At 43.2% G+C, this 19,391-nt stretch overlaps 1 protein-coding gene and 1 long non-coding RNA gene across 9 annotated transcripts in view; one reads left to right on the top strand and one right to left on the bottom strand.

Annotated features, from left to right (window-relative positions):
- The window catches only part of AFF3 (ALF transcription elongation factor 3), a 224,539-nt gene that overhangs the window by 158,139 nt on the left and 47,009 nt on the right, over nt 1-19,391 (top strand). For 7 of the 8 annotated variants that reach the window (XM_082220026.1, XM_082220024.1, XM_082220025.1 and 4 more), the window contains 2 exons: nt 6,273-6,324; nt 16,710-16,750. In XM_082220026.1, coding sequence (XP_082076152.1) covers nt 6,273-6,324; nt 16,710-16,750 — 93 coding nt within the window. The remainder of the gene's footprint in view (nt 1-6,272; nt 6,325-16,709; nt 16,751-19,391) is intronic. The other variant, XM_082220023.1, reaches the window with a different exon arrangement.
- LOC309530940 lies at nt 13,636-15,213 on the bottom strand. The gene is made up of 3 exons (XR_014218976.1): nt 15,029-15,213; nt 14,074-14,201; nt 13,636-13,805 (listed from the first exon to the last, which is right to left on the bottom strand). It is a non-coding gene; the product is annotated as an uncharacterized lncRNA (long non-coding RNA).

Here is a 19,391-nt window from a genome sequence, read left to right as displayed (position 1 = left end):
TGGACAACTGACAACAACTGTTGTTGTTGATGCAACAAAAAGTGGCTGCAGAGCAAACCATGGGCCCCCTCTATATGCTGGGCGAGCAGGTGGGATCCATTTCCCAGGCAGAAAGCCTAGGAAACCATCCCCCTGGCTTCCCCATCAGATCTTGGCAGGCAAGGTGAACACAGTCCCACAATAAGGCCCACCAGAGAAGGTGAACAGATTTTTGGAGCAGCTCAGAATGCAAGGGTTGCCCCCTCAAAACACACACACAATTGGCAGTGCCCAGAAAGCCAACCCGTTCACCGGCCATTTATCCTTCCCCTTCTCCCACCTCCTTACCTAAACTTACCGCGTTGTGAGGACAGAAGAAAGCAAAGACAAAGGGAAGAGCTGGTGAAAACCAAGTGCTGTTGCTAAGCTGCTCCTCATTTTTCAGTGAAGATCTCAGAATCAACTTAGAGCCTGTGTTATTCCGGCCGAGAAGTCTGGGAAGTGTAGCTGGTAGGTGAGTTGGGATAAATTAAAAACTACACTTTCTAGAAGCAGGAATGGGATCCTAAAAGTTGAGGAAGAGGAGAAATCCCCCCCAGTTTTGAAAACTCGGCATTTTGAGACAAGCCAATATTCAGAGGGGAGGAAGTCTAGCTCAACCCATTTCTGAAATCCCAGCTCCATTGCTAATTTCGTATTCTGATAATGTGTCTACTCTGTCAGAGTTTGACTACACATTCTACTCACCACATGAAAAGCAGTTCTATGCAGCCAACCTCTGCCTGTAAATAATTCTGAAGGCTCCTGGGGTTGGGGAGGGATAGGTAAATGCACATTAAGTGGAAACCACTGTTGGCCTCTTTTCCTGCTCCCCCCCCCCACCTCTGCTTCCGCTTAATGGTGGGTCATATTCCCAGTTTCTTTCCAACTCCCAGGGGACAATTAGTTCCAACAGCTTCTTCTTCCTGTGTGCTTGAGTGTGTGTGATTTCTGTCACCTCCAGTTTTCTCTGCCTGTTAGTGGAGTAGTTTCAGAATTCCCAACATGCACAAGCTCTCACACAGCAGGACTTTTCTGACACAGAGTGTAACATGTAGGCAGGCTCTTATTCAGCGTTGCATTTCAAAATGCAGTCAATACATTGGATATAATCAACATGACAGGAATGTAACAGTTCATTTACCAACCCTTAATGGCTTGGAAAGGAAAAGCAGAACTGTGAAGATGGATTCTACCCAGGTGGAAAATTGCAGCTATTTATTTCTCTTTACTGAGATTGCTAATTTTGTTACAGTGGATTGCAGCTTAGTTTTTCAACAATTTTGCTTTTATGTTTGGTAATTAAATCTTGCATTGCTATATTTACTTTACAGCAATGTCAATGTGGTGGGCTATACCATGTCTGTACTGTTTTAATTAGCATTTGCAGTATTCATTTGTGGTTTTTAGTATTGGAATTTAGGAATACAAATATGTGTTTTAACTTACTATTCTGTACTATTTTATGTGCCATCATTTTATGTACTAATAAGAAACTCAGTTCTCCAGTCCTTTTATAACCAAAGTGGAACCATCCAGAAACTCAAGTTGAGAGATATAAATAAGGGAGCAATCCTGAGCACAGGAAACTGTTGTAAAGCTAGCCAGGGTAAATTAAACCACCATAAAGTTACACCAGATTCACATTCCATTCAGCAGCAGAGCTACTGCTGCTTCTCTGCAGAGGGAAAACAAGCCTTTAAAATAATGTTCTATGCCAGGTAACACAAGACAGTTAAACTGGTTTAGGATCCATTCCAGCCTAAGTCCCACTGCATCCTAAGATGCTCATCCCACGGGATCTTGCCATAGAATTGCCCCCTAAGTCTTCCAAGGGTAAACAAACAAACAAACTAGAGGTGTGGAATGGAGCCACTAACTGGATTCCTGAACACACGCCCTCACACTGCAACACTTCGTTGCAGGTCACCCATTAATGACAAACTCTTTCTTCGTGTGCCTTTCTTACGTATCCAAAACAGCAAGAGGAGAGACCTCAGCATACTTGAGGGACCCTCAGTGAAAGAGCAAAACAAGCAACCAACTCAGCTGCAATCTACACTGAAACCCTTTTCATTTGTGGCCCACCACTGTACTAGTATTATTTGCAAATGCTGTTGCCACTCATGAGGCATAATGTGGAATACAGAATTGTATCTCCCTTTTTAAATAATGCCATTCTATGGGAAACACTGGCCTGCAAGTGCTTCAACTGGAAAACAGCCTTTACTAAAGGTGCCGCGGACTGTGAAGAAGCACAAACTCAGGACAGAAAGGAGAAACGCGCTAAGAGGAAGGCACGTTTGGCACTCACCACTCACCATGATCAACTCCTGCCTGGATACTTATATTTCCACTGTAGAAGGACGTGTGGATTCAGAATTGGCCTCCACAGTCACATACGGACTCACTGTTAAGACCGTGTTCATGGAAGACAATCTTACTTGGTTACGAGTGATCTCCAAAGAAAGAAGAAAGAAGAAAATTGCTTATAATGCCATGCCGCTGCAGAGTGTTATAAAAAAAAGTGGGAGGCTCTTAATTCACATGGGAAGTAGGGGGATTTTAAAAAATACAGTGCTAACTTGGGTTAAGAACTTAATTGGTTCTGGAGGTCCATTCTTAACCTGAAACTGTTCTTAACCTGAGGTACCACTTTAGCTAATGGGGCCTCCCGCTGCTGCCGCCCCGCCACACGATTTCTGTTCTCATCCTGAAGCAAAGATCTTAACCCGAGGTACTATTTCTGGGTTAGCGAAGTCTGTAACCTAAAGCGTCGGTAACCCGAAGTACCACTGTATAACAAAAAGTCATGAGCACCTGTATACAGTCAGTGAACCCAGGATGATGAGCTACTGATGCAGTTTGGTGGAATGGAATGGAGTATCCTGTAGGAAGGCATGGCTGGAACAACTGAATAGGAATACTCCATCTCAGCATTTGCTTCAGGCCCAACTTGTTCTCTAAAGCACAATAGAAGGTTTCTAGAGACATCCTAGTGGGCTCCACTGAAATATTTGCAAATTGCGTTTTTGTTTTTTTAATCGTTCACCTTCCTATGCAGGGGCGGAGGAAGGGGGTGGGTGGGTGTCATCACTGAGGGGGGTGACATTTGGTGCACCACCCGCCCATGACTCCCAAGCCGTCGGGGGAAAGGGTGGAGCTGCACCAACCTGCCAGCGGCCTTCCCCCTTCATTTTGACAGCACAGGGGAGGCTTGGGAGTCGCGGGTGGGTGGTGTGCCGTTGCCCCCGCTCCTGGGCTGCTTCCGGGGGGGGGGACGGGACTCCTCCAAGCTGTCAAAAGGAAGAGGGAAGGGAGGAAGGCTGCTGGCAAAGCAGCGCAGCTCCCTCCCCCCCCACCCTCTTGCCCAGGAAACAGCCCACCACGGGGGCTTGCTCCACCTCCCATGGGCAGCTCACTTTGCCCCCTGGGATGTTCACTGTGGGTGGCACCCCCCCAGACACTCTCCCTGCCCTCTGGGATGCTCGCCCCGCCCCTGGGTGCCAGAGCAGCTAGCCCCGCCTCTGTTCCTATGTTAGCAACAATCTTCTGGGGTTTTTTTCTGTTTCCTTCTAAACAAATAAGCGTCGTGGTTTTCAAAAACACAGCAGCAAAATTGTACATTAGATTTTTAGCATGTGGAATTGTTTCAGTGATAGAGTTGCCACAACAGCTTGTTTAAAATGGCAGCTTCGTTGATACTGTGTTAGCAGATTGTCCTAAATGAAATTCATGCTTTGGATGTAGATATGCATTAGGCAAGGTTAACCATCTGTTATGTGATGGGAAGAGGATAAGAGCAGTAAATTTCACTTCGTTAACACTGATTGAAACATGTGTCCACCCATTATTCATGAAGTATTTATGTTTTGATAGTTAGATATCTTTTATCTGTGTGTTTCAATAGATTAATCTTAGCACATATTTTTCAGAGGTATGCCTTTTCTTGGAGTTTGCAGTAGATGGTTCATTTTGCACAAATAAAAAAACCAGACTCTGCGTGTTTTCCAGTCAATATTTATTGATGTTAGCTGATTTGACTGACAGTCAGAATGCATGCAAATTCTCTCAAAGAAGAATGACATCCCAACTAATGAGATATACCTTTGAACTGATTTATTATTATTATTATTATTATTATTATTATTATTGAAATACATGACCCAGTTTGCCACCTGTTTGTGATTCTAGGAGAATTACAAAATTATCACTTACCCTCTGTTTTCTATTTTCAATTCATGCCGAGCAGCTTCATAGGAATTCTGGTACTTGTCTGCTGCTTCAAGTTTAATAGATTTTATTTCACCTTTCAAATAAAAATATACCAGATCAGGGTCAACTGTTCTCAAGAAGCCTGGGATAACAAAAAGGTCTTTGTCTGGCACTGAGAATATGACAGTGCAGATGCCAGGTACGCTTTCCTGAGGAGAACATTCCAGAAACATGATTCTGTCACTCAGAAGGCTCTCTACCCAGTCATCAAGCCAATACCTCAAGCAGTTAACTTTGGTTAAGCACCAAGAGGAGATACACTTAAAAATACTTGGGAGCACAGGAAGCACATGACTACTGTGTAGTTAGACACTTTGAGGACCCCTGATGCTGTGTGAAGTGTTAATTGCCTCCAAGTTGGATTGTGACAGAGTCACACTTCTGGACTTAAGAGATAAATGATAGCAGTGACCAAAAAAATTGACTGCATGCAGAGTTGTCAAGCATTGTACTTTTTTCTTGTCTGTTATGTGAATTTCTACTAAGTAGAAATTATATTTCCTAGCCACCACTTTGCATACCATTTGGGGTAAATTTGCAGTGTTGAAGTCTGATTGCTGTTCAAGTGTAACAGCATTTCCCTTCTCCTTAGTGGAAGCAAGTCTCATTGATTAATCTTTAGCACGCACCGAACTTTTTCTGGTTGCTTCTGGTGTCCACAGGATGGCACTCTGTCGTGATCCTAGAGGGGTTAGGGCCTGTGTAGAAAGCAGAGTGACACAGGCCTGGAAAGAAGGGAATGATATGATCAGCACAGTGTTAGAAACTGAAAACTTAGGAGCTAAATGGCACCTTAAACCTAGGTTATGGGCACCACAACGGAATGTCTAGGCGCGCTTTTTTTATAACAAGACTACAAAGCTGAAAATGAATGAACTGCAGCTAAAATCTTACGTTTGTTTTAATCTGAAATCTTAAGTGCAGTACTGCTCCCAGAGCTCCGGAAAATGTTCGCATTAATGAAATTACCTGTCGCAAAATGCACCTAGAACAATGGGACTTTCAAACGCTGGTCCATCAGCCTCAGAAGTAGGATCGCAGCTCTCCCAAATGACAACATAGTTTGTTGCCTTTCAATGATGCTCTGGGGGGAAAGTTTCACTTTTCATCCAGACAGTACAGCTGCTGAAATGGGAATGGGAGGAACTTCACACACAACCCTTTACACACCTGCCTCCAGTCTCAAAACAGGGATTGTAGGAGGAGCCACTAGAGCAGCTTGTGTGGGTTGAGTGGAATCTCTGCATATTGTGGAGGAGCGCTTCAGGTTTCTGTTTTGTTTTTGTTTCTATACTGGCTTTTGACGATGTTTCAGTAAGTCGCTTTGAGTCATTTTTTGGGGGGGGGAAGAGAGACCTATAAGCATCACTATGGATGATGGTTTATACATTAGAAAAGGTGAAAAGCCCTTCCCTCACAGATTCCTGAGCCAGTCAGGAGAAGCACTGCATAAACCGATAGCCTGGCTCCTGCATGAGACAACCAGCTATTTCCTTGGGCAACTCATGCGATCAGTTCCCCCACACCCCATGCTATTTTGCCTGATATGCTCATCCTGCCAGGTAGCATCCTCACAGGCCTCATATTCCCGCCTCTTCCTCTGCTTCCCTCCATTATTGATCCTTCCCTCTAATATACTTGGCGGTGGAACCCAAGGCGTTTCTGTTCCCTGAAAGACCTGCCTCCCTTTGTACAGGAAAGCTGAATGAACAGACAGTTGTTTGTTTGTTTGTTTGTTTGTTTGTTTGTTTGTTTGTTATTGACCAGGCCTTGGCCTGGTGAAACCAGGATCTGGGTGCCCTCCACCACCCACGCAGCGTCATCCTTGAAGCCAGATCCATGTGTGCATTTGGTCCGATTCACCAACGTTCTTCTTACATCATAGTGCCACATAATTAAGAGGCTTTTATTATCTAAACTATATCTGAAATGTTTTATTGGACTTAAATGTAGGTCATTTGTTTATTTTCTCTTTCCAGGATGTTAGAAGATGACCTCAAGTTGAGCAGTGATGAAGAGGAGAACGACCAGGTAACAAAACTAAAGGTTTTTTAATATAAAAAGTGCATGATCTAATGATAGAGGTATGCTGACGATGTCATAACTCATTTAAATATTTCATAAGAAGCATTTCATACAAAGCTGAGGATCCAGTTAATAATGTGTGTAGAGTTATAGCTCTTGGGTGATATCCAATGGTGGCGCAACTAGAAGGCAGCTGACCTTTCCCTTCTCCCCACTCATAAGACTTTCTCCTGGGAGTCAGGGCAGTCCTCTGAGCACTGGTGGCTGTGTCATATAGGGCTGCAGGAAATGGGGGAATTGTCCTCAATCTAGTGAAGAGGTTTTGCTCCAGCCATGGCTGTACTGGCTGCAGTGGATGGGAGTTGTCATCCAAAACAAGTGGAGGGCAACAAGTTGTTAAAGTGCTAAAGAGGAAATGATATTTCCTCATAGTCTCTGCCTCTCTTTCTTCCTAGAAATTAAAGCACTGTAGGATGTCCCATGGGAACAAGCCCAGACAATAACGTGGGATTTTCCAATGAAAGTGTATAGCTACAAGAGCAGAGAATGTGTGGTAGCATGAAAATGCTCTCAATGTGTTACGTTAAATAAATAAGCTTAAGAGTTAGAGAAGAAGCTATGAAGGAGGAGGAAGAGGAGAACAAAGTTGAGCTGATCATGTGTCAAGAAGCTTGCTGTAATTAATTAGCCACACACATTAGATAGATCCTTAATTTTAATTACCAAAATGTATTTTCCTCCTTTGCTCCTCATCATTTATCCAGTTAAAATCATAGTTAAAATTTTATAGGCAGTGATCAGAAGAGCTAATGTGGGGATAGATTTTTTTCCTGCTTGCGTATTTAATTCCACCGATTTTGGAGAAGAACTTACCTTTTTGATCCCCAATAAATATCTGAAGAGCTCACACAATTAGCAGACCGCTTGGTAGTTAACATAAATCTGCAAGTTAAAATGACCCAGTTCCCTTTGATTTATAATACATAGAGCAATAATGCTGCCATCATCCTTTCAGAAAATGTCTGAAGCTTTGTGTCATGGAGATGTTAAAATCATACTTAAGATTGTTCAGTTGTCATGATTATTGCCTCTTGGTTCCCCTGAAGTGTGGAATGACACATGAAATATCCATATTTCGATTCTCTGTTCTTCAGTATAGTGGTCACTGGGCCGTTTAAATCAGTCTTGGGTGTATTATATTAAACAGTGATTGCTAACTATTATGCAAATATCCCTCCTTCCTTTCCTTCCTCCTTTCTACTTTGCTTCCTATTATTTTAGGATAGAACATTTTATAGAAGAAAGTAGAACTCTATAGGGAAGAAGTAAGCCACTGAAGCCAGTTGTGGAATTCATGTCAATCAGTGTTAAAAGAATTTGACTGACTAGTTTACATATGTGGAAAAATAATCTAACTTATTTTTACAACCTCAGGCTTGTAGGCAGTTTCCCCACCCTTCTGCAGGATCAGGTTGGTTGCCACTGAGGTTTTGTGGCTGTGAAAATTTATTGCCCACAGAGCCAATCAATCTGCATTCAGCAGCTTAGTCTGAATAAATAGAGCCATTGTGCTTGTCTGGAATATGTAACCAAAGTTCATCCAGTCTGTTTGCCTCTCACATCTCCCGAGGTTCATAAACGGCAACACCCTGGTATGTACTTTGGCCTCTGCCAAAGAAATTGTGAAATTGTATAAATAGAAGCTACAGAAGCAACCAAAATCCATCTTTAGAGACATGGCTTCAAAATGGAACTCTGGTTGTGAGTGAAAGAAAAAGAACTTTGTTGTAGTACTTTTCAAGTAATAGCACTCTCTCACTCACTCACTCACTCACTCACTCTCTCTCACACACACACACTTAGTAAGTATGTGCTAAAATATTATGACGAATTCAGATTACTTGAACAATCATACCAGATAGGACTATACCTAGCATTTTCGCTCCAAGACTAAATAGCAGCTTCAGTGGGGCAGTGTTTTGTGGGAGCTGGGACTACAGTTAACCCCTACTTCCCCATATGTCAGCCCCTCTTCCAATCCTGTTCATGCACACACATGACTGCTACTTAAAAGTTTTTAAACTTGTGTATCATCAAATGGCATGTTTAACATAAGCAATACCATTAACTTGTTTTAATAAAATGTAGTCGAAACCTTTCAGGGGACGTTAAAGTTACTCTGCCACCTAAACCAGTGTTTCCCAAACGTTTTTGGGCAACGGCACACCTGTTTACCGGAAAAAAATCTCGCGGCACACCACCATTAAAGCCCCGCCCCGTGACGTCAGCGCGCAGCGTCACGCCGGGAGGGACGCACAAAAGTGAACGTTTTTTCCCTTCCCCTTGCCGGGGTGGGAGGAGGCAGCAGAGCGAGGGACTGAGGGACGGCGGCAGCTGAGGCGGCGGCGGCTGTTGTGGTGGTGGTGGCGATAGCGGGCGGAGGAGGAGCCGTCGCCGGGAGTTGCTGCTGCTGCTGTTGCTGCTGCTGCCCGGACATGCCGGCCTCCTCCTCCTCCGCTGTCTCGCGCTCCTCCCTTTTGCACGCGCTGCCCCGCCGCTCGGCACCACCACCGCGGAGCCGCCCCCGGCTCGACGCAGATCCTCGACGCTGCCGCCTCTCGCCGCCCGACTCGCCCGCCTCCCTCCCACGGCACACCAGCCGGTGTCTCACGGCACACTAGTGTGCCGCGGAACACCGGTTGGGAAACACTGACCTAAACCTTAGCCTTCCCTAAGGGCAGGCTGATATAACTCCCAAGCTAAAATATTTTAAATCTCAGCATTCCAAGCCCAGATTAGCTATGACAGTTTTCATTAATAGTGTCTTAGTAGTAATGCATCTAAAATTGGCTAACAAGATTTTAATAGAAGATGGTTTAATGATTACGTTTAATGATTTCAGCAGCCACTGCCCTTTACAGCAGATGCTCATTATTTTTAAAAAGCCGCCTTCTATGTATTGCTGTATGTCTGTGCCTGAAAGAAATGGTGCAGAGACCAGCTCTGTAGTACTGTGTGTACAACACAAAGAGACTTGATTTGAACGTGCTTAATAGAGATAAGGTCAAGTGTATATTCCACAGCGATGCACTGAAAGTTCTATGCTTGTCATAAATTATGCAAAGTAAGCAGTTGGATGGTGTTAGAAAAGGAAGGGAATGAGGGCAGGAGCAGAGAGGGTTCGCCAGGAAGGGCTGCTGTTGCACAAGCTCGTTTATCTCTGTGAACTCAGTGAATTTAGCATTGCTTGTGCAATTACACTGTTTGGTAGGTGACACCCAGAGGCAAGGTGGAAGCACAGAAATGGTTATGCAGAACATAAGGTGACCTGCTTCCCTGATGATTCTATAGTCTGCACTGAACCACCTCCTTTCAACATGTCCTCCTCTCCATTAGCAGGTACCTGAGGACACAGGTGGCACTGTGGGTTAAACCACAGAGCCTAGGACTTGCCAATTAGAAAGTCGGCGGTTCGAATCCCCGTGACGGTGTGAGCTCCCGTTGCTCGGTCCCTGCTCCTGCCAACCTAGCAGTTTGAAAGCACATCAAAGTGCAAGTAGATAAATAGGTACCGCTCCGGCGGGAAGGTAAACGGCATTTCTATGCGCTGCTCTGGTTTGCCAGAAGCAGCTTGGTCATGCTGGCCACATGACCTGGAAGCTATCTGCGGACAAACGCCGGCTCCCTCGGCCAATAAAGCGAGATGAGCGCCGCAACCCCAGAGTCAGTCACGACTGGACCTAATGGTCTGGGGTCCCTTTACCTATGTCTGTCTGTCTGTCTGTCTATCTGTTTGTCTATCATCTACCTATTTTTTTCCTCTTGCTATCCACTGCCTTGCAAAAATAAATATAAATATAAATATGGTGTGCAGTCCCTAAGGTGGTTGGATGGCGTCTTGTACACCTCCTTCTGGCAACTCCTGCAGCCAAGCTGGTGCCAAATGTATTGTTTCACTTTCCTTTGGACCCCATCAGTGAGGCTGAGCAGGGGGCCTTGTTGTCTTGGCAGCCCAGGACTTCCATACACTCTGCCCAGGCTTGTGCCCCGGGGAGGTCACTTTAGTGCTGCTAACACAGCAAAAACAATGCAGGAGGCAGCAGTTACAAATTACTGGTGTCTGCAGCCACAGCAGGCCCTGTGATTCCCCAGTGGTTTGACTTCACATCCCCCCGAGGTGCACTCCATTGTCTCTCGAGACACACTACCACCACAACAACAAACATCATTATCAACAACAACATATATTATTGAAGAACAAAATATATGCAATAATAAAAAGGAATACCATCATTTTTATAATGAACTAAGTTGATCATACATACACTTCAAACACCAATGACACCTTCTCCTCCCATTTGTCATTTTTCCATTCAGGGCCATCTTTTCTTAAACTTACTCCCCCCCCTTTTTTTTTTTAGCTTTTGAAACACTTGTCTTCCACATTCGCTGACTAAGCAGAGGCTGTTTCATTCTGCCCTTGCTTTTATTGTGTGTCAATCGTTTATATCATAAGCCAGATTCTGTAATATAGAACGTACTGGAGAGATGCTCATTGTGTCCATTACCATAGTTGTGGCCAAGTTACAGCAGTAGTCTAGCCTGTTTACTACCCAGCAAGTACAAGAAATAAGCTGCATTGATTGTTCTTCCCGACTATGAATTATCCCAGCCTATAATTAGGGTCCAGTCCATTTTCTCCTCTACATCAATAACTGGTGGACACCTCTCCCATCCTATAGTTCTTCTTTATTGTTAAAAAGGAGTTAGTAAAGTTGTTAAATTGTAACATAGGTTTAAATGCCTGCAGATTCAAAGCTTAATGCAGCATATAGTATCTGGCCTCAGTATTAGCATTTCTCAAATTTCTCTGAGCATTGTAAGGCACAGGTCATCTCTTCCTCAGCTTCCTTTCATCTTGTTCCGTGCATTGCTGTACTCTAATTACATGGAAGTTGCTCACTTTTCACTCCCAATTACAATGGAGGCATTCAGTTTCCCCTTTGATTTCCTTTCACCAACAGATTGCAACTCATTGCAGTTTGGGGGTAGTTTATTTTACTGACACGGAAACCTAAATATTTGCTGATTATTTCCCCAACCTCCGACTTGTTGCAATAAAAGCTGGAGATAGAAGATGCAATCTGAAGAGAATGAGAACCACAAAATTATTACTGCTGTTAGAATACTTGTGTTGTCTCATGGACTTGAAGTACAGCTGGAACTTTTCCAGAGTGATTAATAGGCTGAGGGGAAATCAATCGACCTAGTGCTGAATGAATCTATATCCACTAATGGAGGGCTGGGGGAAGAGATGGACAAAATCCTGTATCTTACAATTTATGGCAACTGAGTTATCAAAGCTGAGCAATTCACCTGAAATACTTTGCTCTGTATTCCGGACCATCAATGGTCCCCCCCCCCCTTCCTTCTATCACAGCAGTATTGTTAAAATCCACTTGAGCAGAATCTCAACCCTTCTTTGTGTACAGTAGCAAGTTTCCTGAAATAACTGTATTGATTTCTAATAAAGATAAGGAGCTATAAACACATCTTCAGGGGAACAGTTTTAGGTCAAATACCTGGGCTCAACATTCCTTATTTGCAATACACACACACACACACACGGTGTTCCCTGAATTTCTGGTTCTCATCTGTGAGCATTGTTGCTTATGTAGCTAAAAAAGCATCACCTGCCCAGGGGAGACAGGAAAAGACCCCAAGGTTTGCAAGAGTGCAAAAAGCCTGGGGGCAGGTGGATAGGAAATAAGCCAGAATGATAAACCAATGGGGACTTAATGTGCTTAGTGGCCCTGGAATGCTGTGCTGACTGACTCTGCGGGTGGTGGAAACAGAAAATCAGGTGCAAAGGGAAATGGGATGGAATATAATGAAGGAGCAAATGGCAGACTAAATGAAACAGTCAAACAGGAGTACACCATGTTGTTGCAGATCCCGCTTGCTAGAATATACAGTGGTACCTTGGGTTAAGTACTTAATTCATTCCGGAGGTCTGTTCTTAACCTGAAACTGTTCTTAACCTGAAGCAGCACTTTACCTAATGGGGCCGCCGCGCCACCAGAGCACGATTTCTGTTCTCATCCTGAAGCAAAGTTCTTAACCCAAGATACTATTTCTGGGTTAGCCGAGTCTGTAACCTGAAGCGTATGTAACCCAAGGTACCACTGTAATGTGTGCAAGGGTGCCATTGCCGTTCTGGTTTTTGGACAACGCAGTGTTGCCCTTTGTTTTTAAAAGCCACGAAGGAGATATAGATTGTGCTGTGGTAGCTACAGCAGCAACCAATACTTAGCAAATTGGAACTTGGGAAGTGACCTTATACATCCAGCTCAGTAGTGTCTGTACGCTGACTAGCGGCAGCTTTCTGGGGTTCCAGCCCTACCTGGAAATGCTGGAACCTTCTCCATGCAAACCTGGTGCTCTACCACTGAGCTATGGCCCTTCCACAAACCCAGTCTGGCTCTGTCTCCAGAGAGACAGGAGAGCATCCCCACCCTCCTGTTTTTTAATAGAAACGCCACCATGGTATTTTGTAGCCTGTAGAAAAAATATATTTCCCAGCTTGTTTTCACATACTTTTCCTGCAGATATTGGGGAACCTAAAGATTGGGGGTCAAATGCAGCCCACCTGGTACCTCTATCTGTCCCTGAAGAACACTGAGCAGACCATTTTTTCTCTGCAAGCCACACTCCTCATTAAGCCTTTTCTGTGGACCCCTCTAGTGGTTTTATCTGTCTGGAGTGTAGCATTGAAGTGGATGGAGGATGGAGAGTGGTGTGTGTCTCATCACACCCACCAGAAGTATTCAGGTCCTGGAAGGATGTTCATGAGGGAGTGTGGCTTTCAGGCTGAAAAATGTTTGCTGTAGGTCTTTGATTTTTTTTAAAAAAAATAGTTGTCCACAGACAAATTGTCAAAACAGAAATAGTCAATATGAAATTTCTAGAAGTGGCATTAACACCGTTTAAATAAATAAAACACCAACACACAGCAAGAAGTTGACAAATAAACTAATATTGTCTGACAAGGGTGATTATGGTAAAACAGATGTTTATGTAACATTTAGAGGGGCCAAAATATTTTCAAAAGCTGCTAATTAACTGGCACAGAGGAGGGAAGTGCATCAGTTATACTTTAATAAGCAATCAGCTTGTAACTTAAAAATGAATCTACACTGAGCATAATTTTCAGGGATTAGGTGACTCACTTGTCACATCTGAGCCCCACAGCCGACAGAGCAGCTCAGGCAACGAAGGGGGAAGAGTTGTGCACCACAACACACTTTCTGCAGGGATGTTTTCTTACACTTCTGTTTTTCGGTTTAAAATGTATTTTCAATGCATGTAGCAAGTACATATTACAAATGATAGGAACTCATAGTACACACACTACCAAAGTGAAAAACTCGAGTCGACTTGAGTTCTGGAGTGTATGTTTTTCAGTGTTGCATCTTTGTACCAAAAACCTGTGCAAGTTGAAAAGAATTAGTATAGCAACATGGAAGAAAATGAGTTGGCAGGAGATTACTTCTCTACGCAGCCTAATTTTTATTTGATAATTGTCTTTGATAATTTTCTGTCAAATTAGTTGCGCTGCCATAGGCTGTGTGCATGGGGTCCTTAAAATAGTCTTGCTCAGTGACACTGGACTTTGTTGTATTTGGGCGGAGTCAGGAGTTATCTGTGGCTGTTCTGCTCTTGTTTTGGAGAGGTAATATATTATTGTCTACCTACCTTCCTGAATGGTATGTCATCTGAGCTTTCCATGATCATGACATAGTCTGAAGCAGTTTTTCCAAGTTCTTCACTTCTGGCATCTTGCCCATGTGAGAGATTCATCTGCTTTCTTCCTTGCGTGAGCTCTGGTTTTTTAAAAGGAGCACACAAGGCAGAGTTAAGGGCACGCTATTTTTACACCTTTCAACATACAGTGGTGCCCCGCAAGACGAAATTAATTCGTTCCGCAAGTTTTGTCGTCTAGCGAATTTTTCGTTTTGCGAATCACGAAATCCCATAGGAATGCATTGAAATTCAATTAATGCGTTCCTATGGTCAAAAAAAGTCCAAACAAAGCCAAATTTGGTACAACAACAGTTTATTAACTGCTCTTTAAAGTCACACATTTTGTAAAGAGCAGTTCAAAAATTGAAGGGAAAATAAATTAACTTTATAAACAAAACATGTCTTTGTTTTTAGACAAAGGAAACAAAGTCGCGAGACGTTTTCGTCTTGCGAAGCAAGCCCATAGGGAAATTCGTCTTGCGAGGCAAATCGAAAACGGAAAAACCTTTCGTCTAGCGAGTTTTTTGTCTTGCGAGGCATTCGTCTTGCGAGGTACCACTGTATAGTTATATCATCTGTTGGTTATCATCATACATACGTATGTGATAATCTTCCAGTTAATTTCAAAGATTACTCCAGGATAATGGAATTTGAACCAGAACAAAAAACTTGTAGCTGACACAAGCTTTTAGAGATTCAAACAGACATTCTGAGAGCACATAATTTCTTAATTTCACTATCCGATCTCGGGGGGGGGGAGGCATCTTTACTAGGGTCATAGAGTTAATTGTTACTTATGAGCAAAGAAGAAGAGGAGATGTGGCAGGTCTGCTTATCAAATTTGGGAAACCTGTTCTATTTGGACCCATTTCAGGTCTCTTAGTTAAATGGTTCTGAAAAGACCTACCAATATCAGATTGTTGTTGATGCTGATGCTGATGAAAGAGGCAGATGCACCTCTCCAGGAAGGGCATTCCACAATCTGGGAACCGCCACTGAGAAGACCCTGTTATGTCCCAACAGCCGGCAGTGGCACCAGTTTGAAAAATCCTGAAATAAAGTGTTAGAATTAACGAAATAATTGCAGGGTAGGTCATGCAGCACGTCACTCGTGGCAAGCAGGAAAGATGAAGAAGTCTCACTGAAAAACAAAGAACCATTACTTTCGATTGTAACCAGGATTTCTCTCTACAAAAATAAGGTTTCTGACTTGCTGAAGTCCCCTCACATGGAGATAGTGGGACATGCAAGGTACAATTATGAATTAACAATATGCAGAACCGTCGTTTCGTGCTGTGAATGAAATTGTACCTAAGTAGACCATCAACAAAGTCTTGCACCAGAGAGACCCATATTCAAACTTCTTCTTAGCCTTAAAACTCAGCTTGGTCAGGATAAAATGGGAGGGGGATAACCATATGTGCCACCTCGTGCTTCTTGAATGTAATAAAATATAGTCCAGTAAGCACACAAGTTATGTGGGGGCTGCATTCCATGGATCGCACCTAAAACAAAAAACGTGTATAGTCAAAACACTTTGGGTGCAATGGCAGGTGGGATTGCCAAAGTCTTTTTTTCCTGGATGCCCGCCCCCTTGCCATTCCCCCCCACCCACAAATAAAAAACTAAATTGCCAAGCATGTAAAACTGAATGCACACAAGCTTACTGTACATAAATATAGCAAGGGGCTACTCTATTTATAAAGATGTTACACAACTTTGGGTGTAAAGTAATAACCATTGATTTAATGTTACAGTTGTTTGTACGAACTCTTTATTCCAAAGAGTGTTGGCAGAAATCCAGAATGTATGAGATTAAAGCCAAGGCCAAGATGGTAGCCAAGACGATCGTAATATTAGGTATATTCAGTTAGTCACTGAAAACGAAGCCATCCATGTCAGTACTTTCCATGAGACTTATGTCAGCAAATGGACATTAACGGAATTGGAAGCTAGTTTGCTGATAAAAACGGAGCGTCCTGTTAAATTCGTAAGGCTGTGATTTTTTTCCTCCACAATTTAACGTACTAGCAAGATCTGGATTTCACCACCACCACCTTCAACAGGCAATGACTGAGAGGTAAATCATCAATGGAACATTCATCTGCTTTTGCAGCACAGTCAGAACTTGCCAACAGTGTATCACAACGATGTCTTAGAAAGCCTGAAACAGTTCTTGCATAGTTTGCTAAACGTACAATTCTGTAACTAACAACAGATGATTCCAGAGACCCAAATATGTGCTGTCTGTTTTGCAGAAGAATGGAAGGGGACTAATGGTAAATGAGATGGTGGGAAAGGATGGAATTATTTCCTGCAAGGTTTTTGTTTTTTTTAAAGTCATTTGAATAGAATCGTATGGATGGAAAGATCTGTGCTTTAACCATTTTGGGGGCTTTATAGCGTACTTAACAAAGTGTTATTACATCTTGTAGATCAGAAATATCCATATTACTGCTACTTGTTAATACTTTAAAATTTGGACACGTGATAGGAATGTGTGTGACGTGTGTTTTTTTTGAAGTGTTGATTGAGCTCCTGTTTTAAAAGTCAGAATATAAAATAAACATCTCTGCCCTTCCTTCCAGCAGGCAGCACAGAGATCTGCTCTCCGGGTTCTATCCGACAGGTACATTTTGTCATTTTTATGAACTATAAATTGCTTTATGAAACGCTGAGCCCTATTTATTGTGGCGTATAACTCATAATCGGATTTTGTCCCCAAAGTATCTCTGAACTGGGATGCTAAACATTTTTGCATGCTTGGATTTGTCATGCATGCGTGGAGTTTATTGCTGCTGGGGGGAAAAATCATAGTCTTACTGTATTTCATATGGAGTATGCAGAATCCCTTGTTGTGGCATGAAATGAGAGATATGAAACTGCATGAATGATGCAGTAAATTCTGAGCTTTAACATTTTTTAAGACGTATCTAGGCTCATTTCTCAGCGATAAGTACACCATTTATTTCAAGATGTTCTCCTTTTCCCTTTTCCTTTTTTCCCCCTTTCCCTTTTCCTGGGGAATTTTTTTCTACATTTGATGCCCTTATAAAACAATGTCTATTATTCACATTGGCCTGAGGTTTTTCTTCTCTCACTCTTTAATTTATTGGCAGTTCTTCACACTTGCATAGACAATAATACTTACGTTAACTAATTACTCAGACTTTACTTGTGCAAAACATCTACTGAAATATATGAAATGTTCTGTCATTTTCCTGAGAAAGGAAGGTATATAGGAATGAGGTTATAAGCCACGCAGTGTAGCTTTACCTTAAAGAACTTTTAATGAAAATAGATTGCTTGGAAGTGCAAAGGCTGCCTTTTAACACAGTCTTGATTTTATGTAAGTTTTAGGGAAGAAGGAATGTTGTTTTTGGAAGGTACATTTTACATCACCTCTTTTTAAAAACAAAACAAAAACAGCCTACTAGATTTATATTTACCCACAAATGAGATACTGTGTCATGCAGGCTGACACAAAGCAAATTCTTCCATGCCTTCTTGGCAGGCATCTCAGCCCTTCTGGCCCAGACTCCCCCGCCTCCCTGAGAATAAGCAGTAATTGACTTTGTAAGGCAGCTCAGTCAACTGCTTCTCCAGAGCAGAACCTGCCACTTAGGATGAATTATACGTTGTGCATGGGTGAATAACATTTCTTTATGGTCTGAGGCTGAGACCATCAAAACTATCCCACCTCCACTGACAAGCCCTGTTCTGTTTAAAGTGTGCGTGTGTGTGTGTGTGTGTGAGAGAGAGAGAGAGAGAGAGAGAGTTGAAACAGCAGGAAAAATAACTTGTCTTTGCAAACTTATCAAAAGATTGAATGCTTCAAGCTGTGTTAGCCAATCTTGCAAAAGGGAAAAGGGTGCTGGGAGACAAAGGAACACAAACATTTGTGATAAATATATGTGATGTAGAACAGGAAGAAAAGACACCATCATACCTCAAACCTGAATGTATGGAAGGCAAGTTCCATTTGCTCTCCGGTTCTGTATATTCTCCAATAGAATCAGAAGCACAAAATTATCTAAAAGTTCTTCATTCACCACCATCTAGAAAAACCAAACATCTGCTGCTGGGTGGGGACACCAGAAGGATCTGTAGTACGGTGCCACCAGTAAACACAATCCAGATAAGAGGTTTTTCATGGGAGTAGCCCAATTAATCTAGGAGGAAGTGGGCTGCCTGTTCTTAACACACTCTAAAGCAGCGTTGAGGGACCTCAGATCTGGAGGCTAAAGGCAGCCCTCTTGGTATCTCTGCCTGAGCCTTGAGACTTTCTCCAGGCCATGCCCTGTCCTTAGCCACATCCTCTCTTCCCAAGCCACACCCCTCAATCACCCTTATTTTGCATCTCTTTGAGTAGCTCCTCCTGGAATGCGTCCTTAGATTCAGATTATGCCGCTTGCTGGATGGATGGTTGTGTGAACATAGAAACCAGGAAACATTTACATTGGTTCCACCACCCATGTTTGCCTCTGGTCACACCCAACAGTGAGTCAGTGCCCAGAAGGAAACGAGGCCCCTGGGTTGAAAATTTTCCCCACTACTGCTCCATGAAGTTGCCAAGACTAAAGGTCCCTACCTCGTATGTCTATGTCTCCTCCTCTTCAGGGCTTTCCCCAAGCAATTGGAGACTGCGCCTGCATGCAGCCAATCTCTCCTCTGCCCTTTTCATGCCTTTCCTGGTTCTGGGAGACAAGGGGGAGGGGATCTTGCAGCAACAGGGGAGGAGACACCTGTTATTCTTCACTAGCCTCTTGACCTCCCTCCTCCCACTCAGCAGCTTCAGCTTCTCGATTTCTCTCTGCCACAGACTGTCCCAGCTCACTAAGCCCTTTTGCCCCTTCAGCTTCTGGCAGCTCCTCATCCACACATTAGGCATAGCGTGGAAAGCCTGCATATCTAGATCCCCAGGGCCTGGAACCCTGTACAATCTGTATGTGTTGGCTTTCTCCCTAAATAGTTCCTTGTGTGGATGGTGGGGCTGGGGGAAGATGTGTTTTGTCAGTGGTGGGGCTAGCAGCACGGCCCTGCTGCCCCTTCAATTGTGTGGACCCCCTTTGCATGTGTCATGTATGAAGAAGGCTTGCATTTCTAAAGATTCAACAGGAGCTCAGAACACCAGTACTTTGAATTGTTTACTACTGTGGGCTCTTTCAAGTTTGCTGTCATATGAAGATTTAATTATTATGCACTCTCATCTTCTGCCTGTTTATTTCCCTTGGATCAAGGAAACCCATGTAGGCAGTCCAGAACTCATA

The sequence above is a fragment of the Podarcis vaucheri genome (assembly GCF_965113315.1).
Source record: "Podarcis vaucheri genome assembly, chromosome: 4".
NCBI lineage: Eukaryota > Metazoa > Chordata > Lepidosauria > Squamata > Lacertidae > Podarcis > Podarcis vaucheri.
Note: the sequence above shows the minus strand (reverse complement) of the source record. Positions and strands in the feature narration are given on the sequence as shown.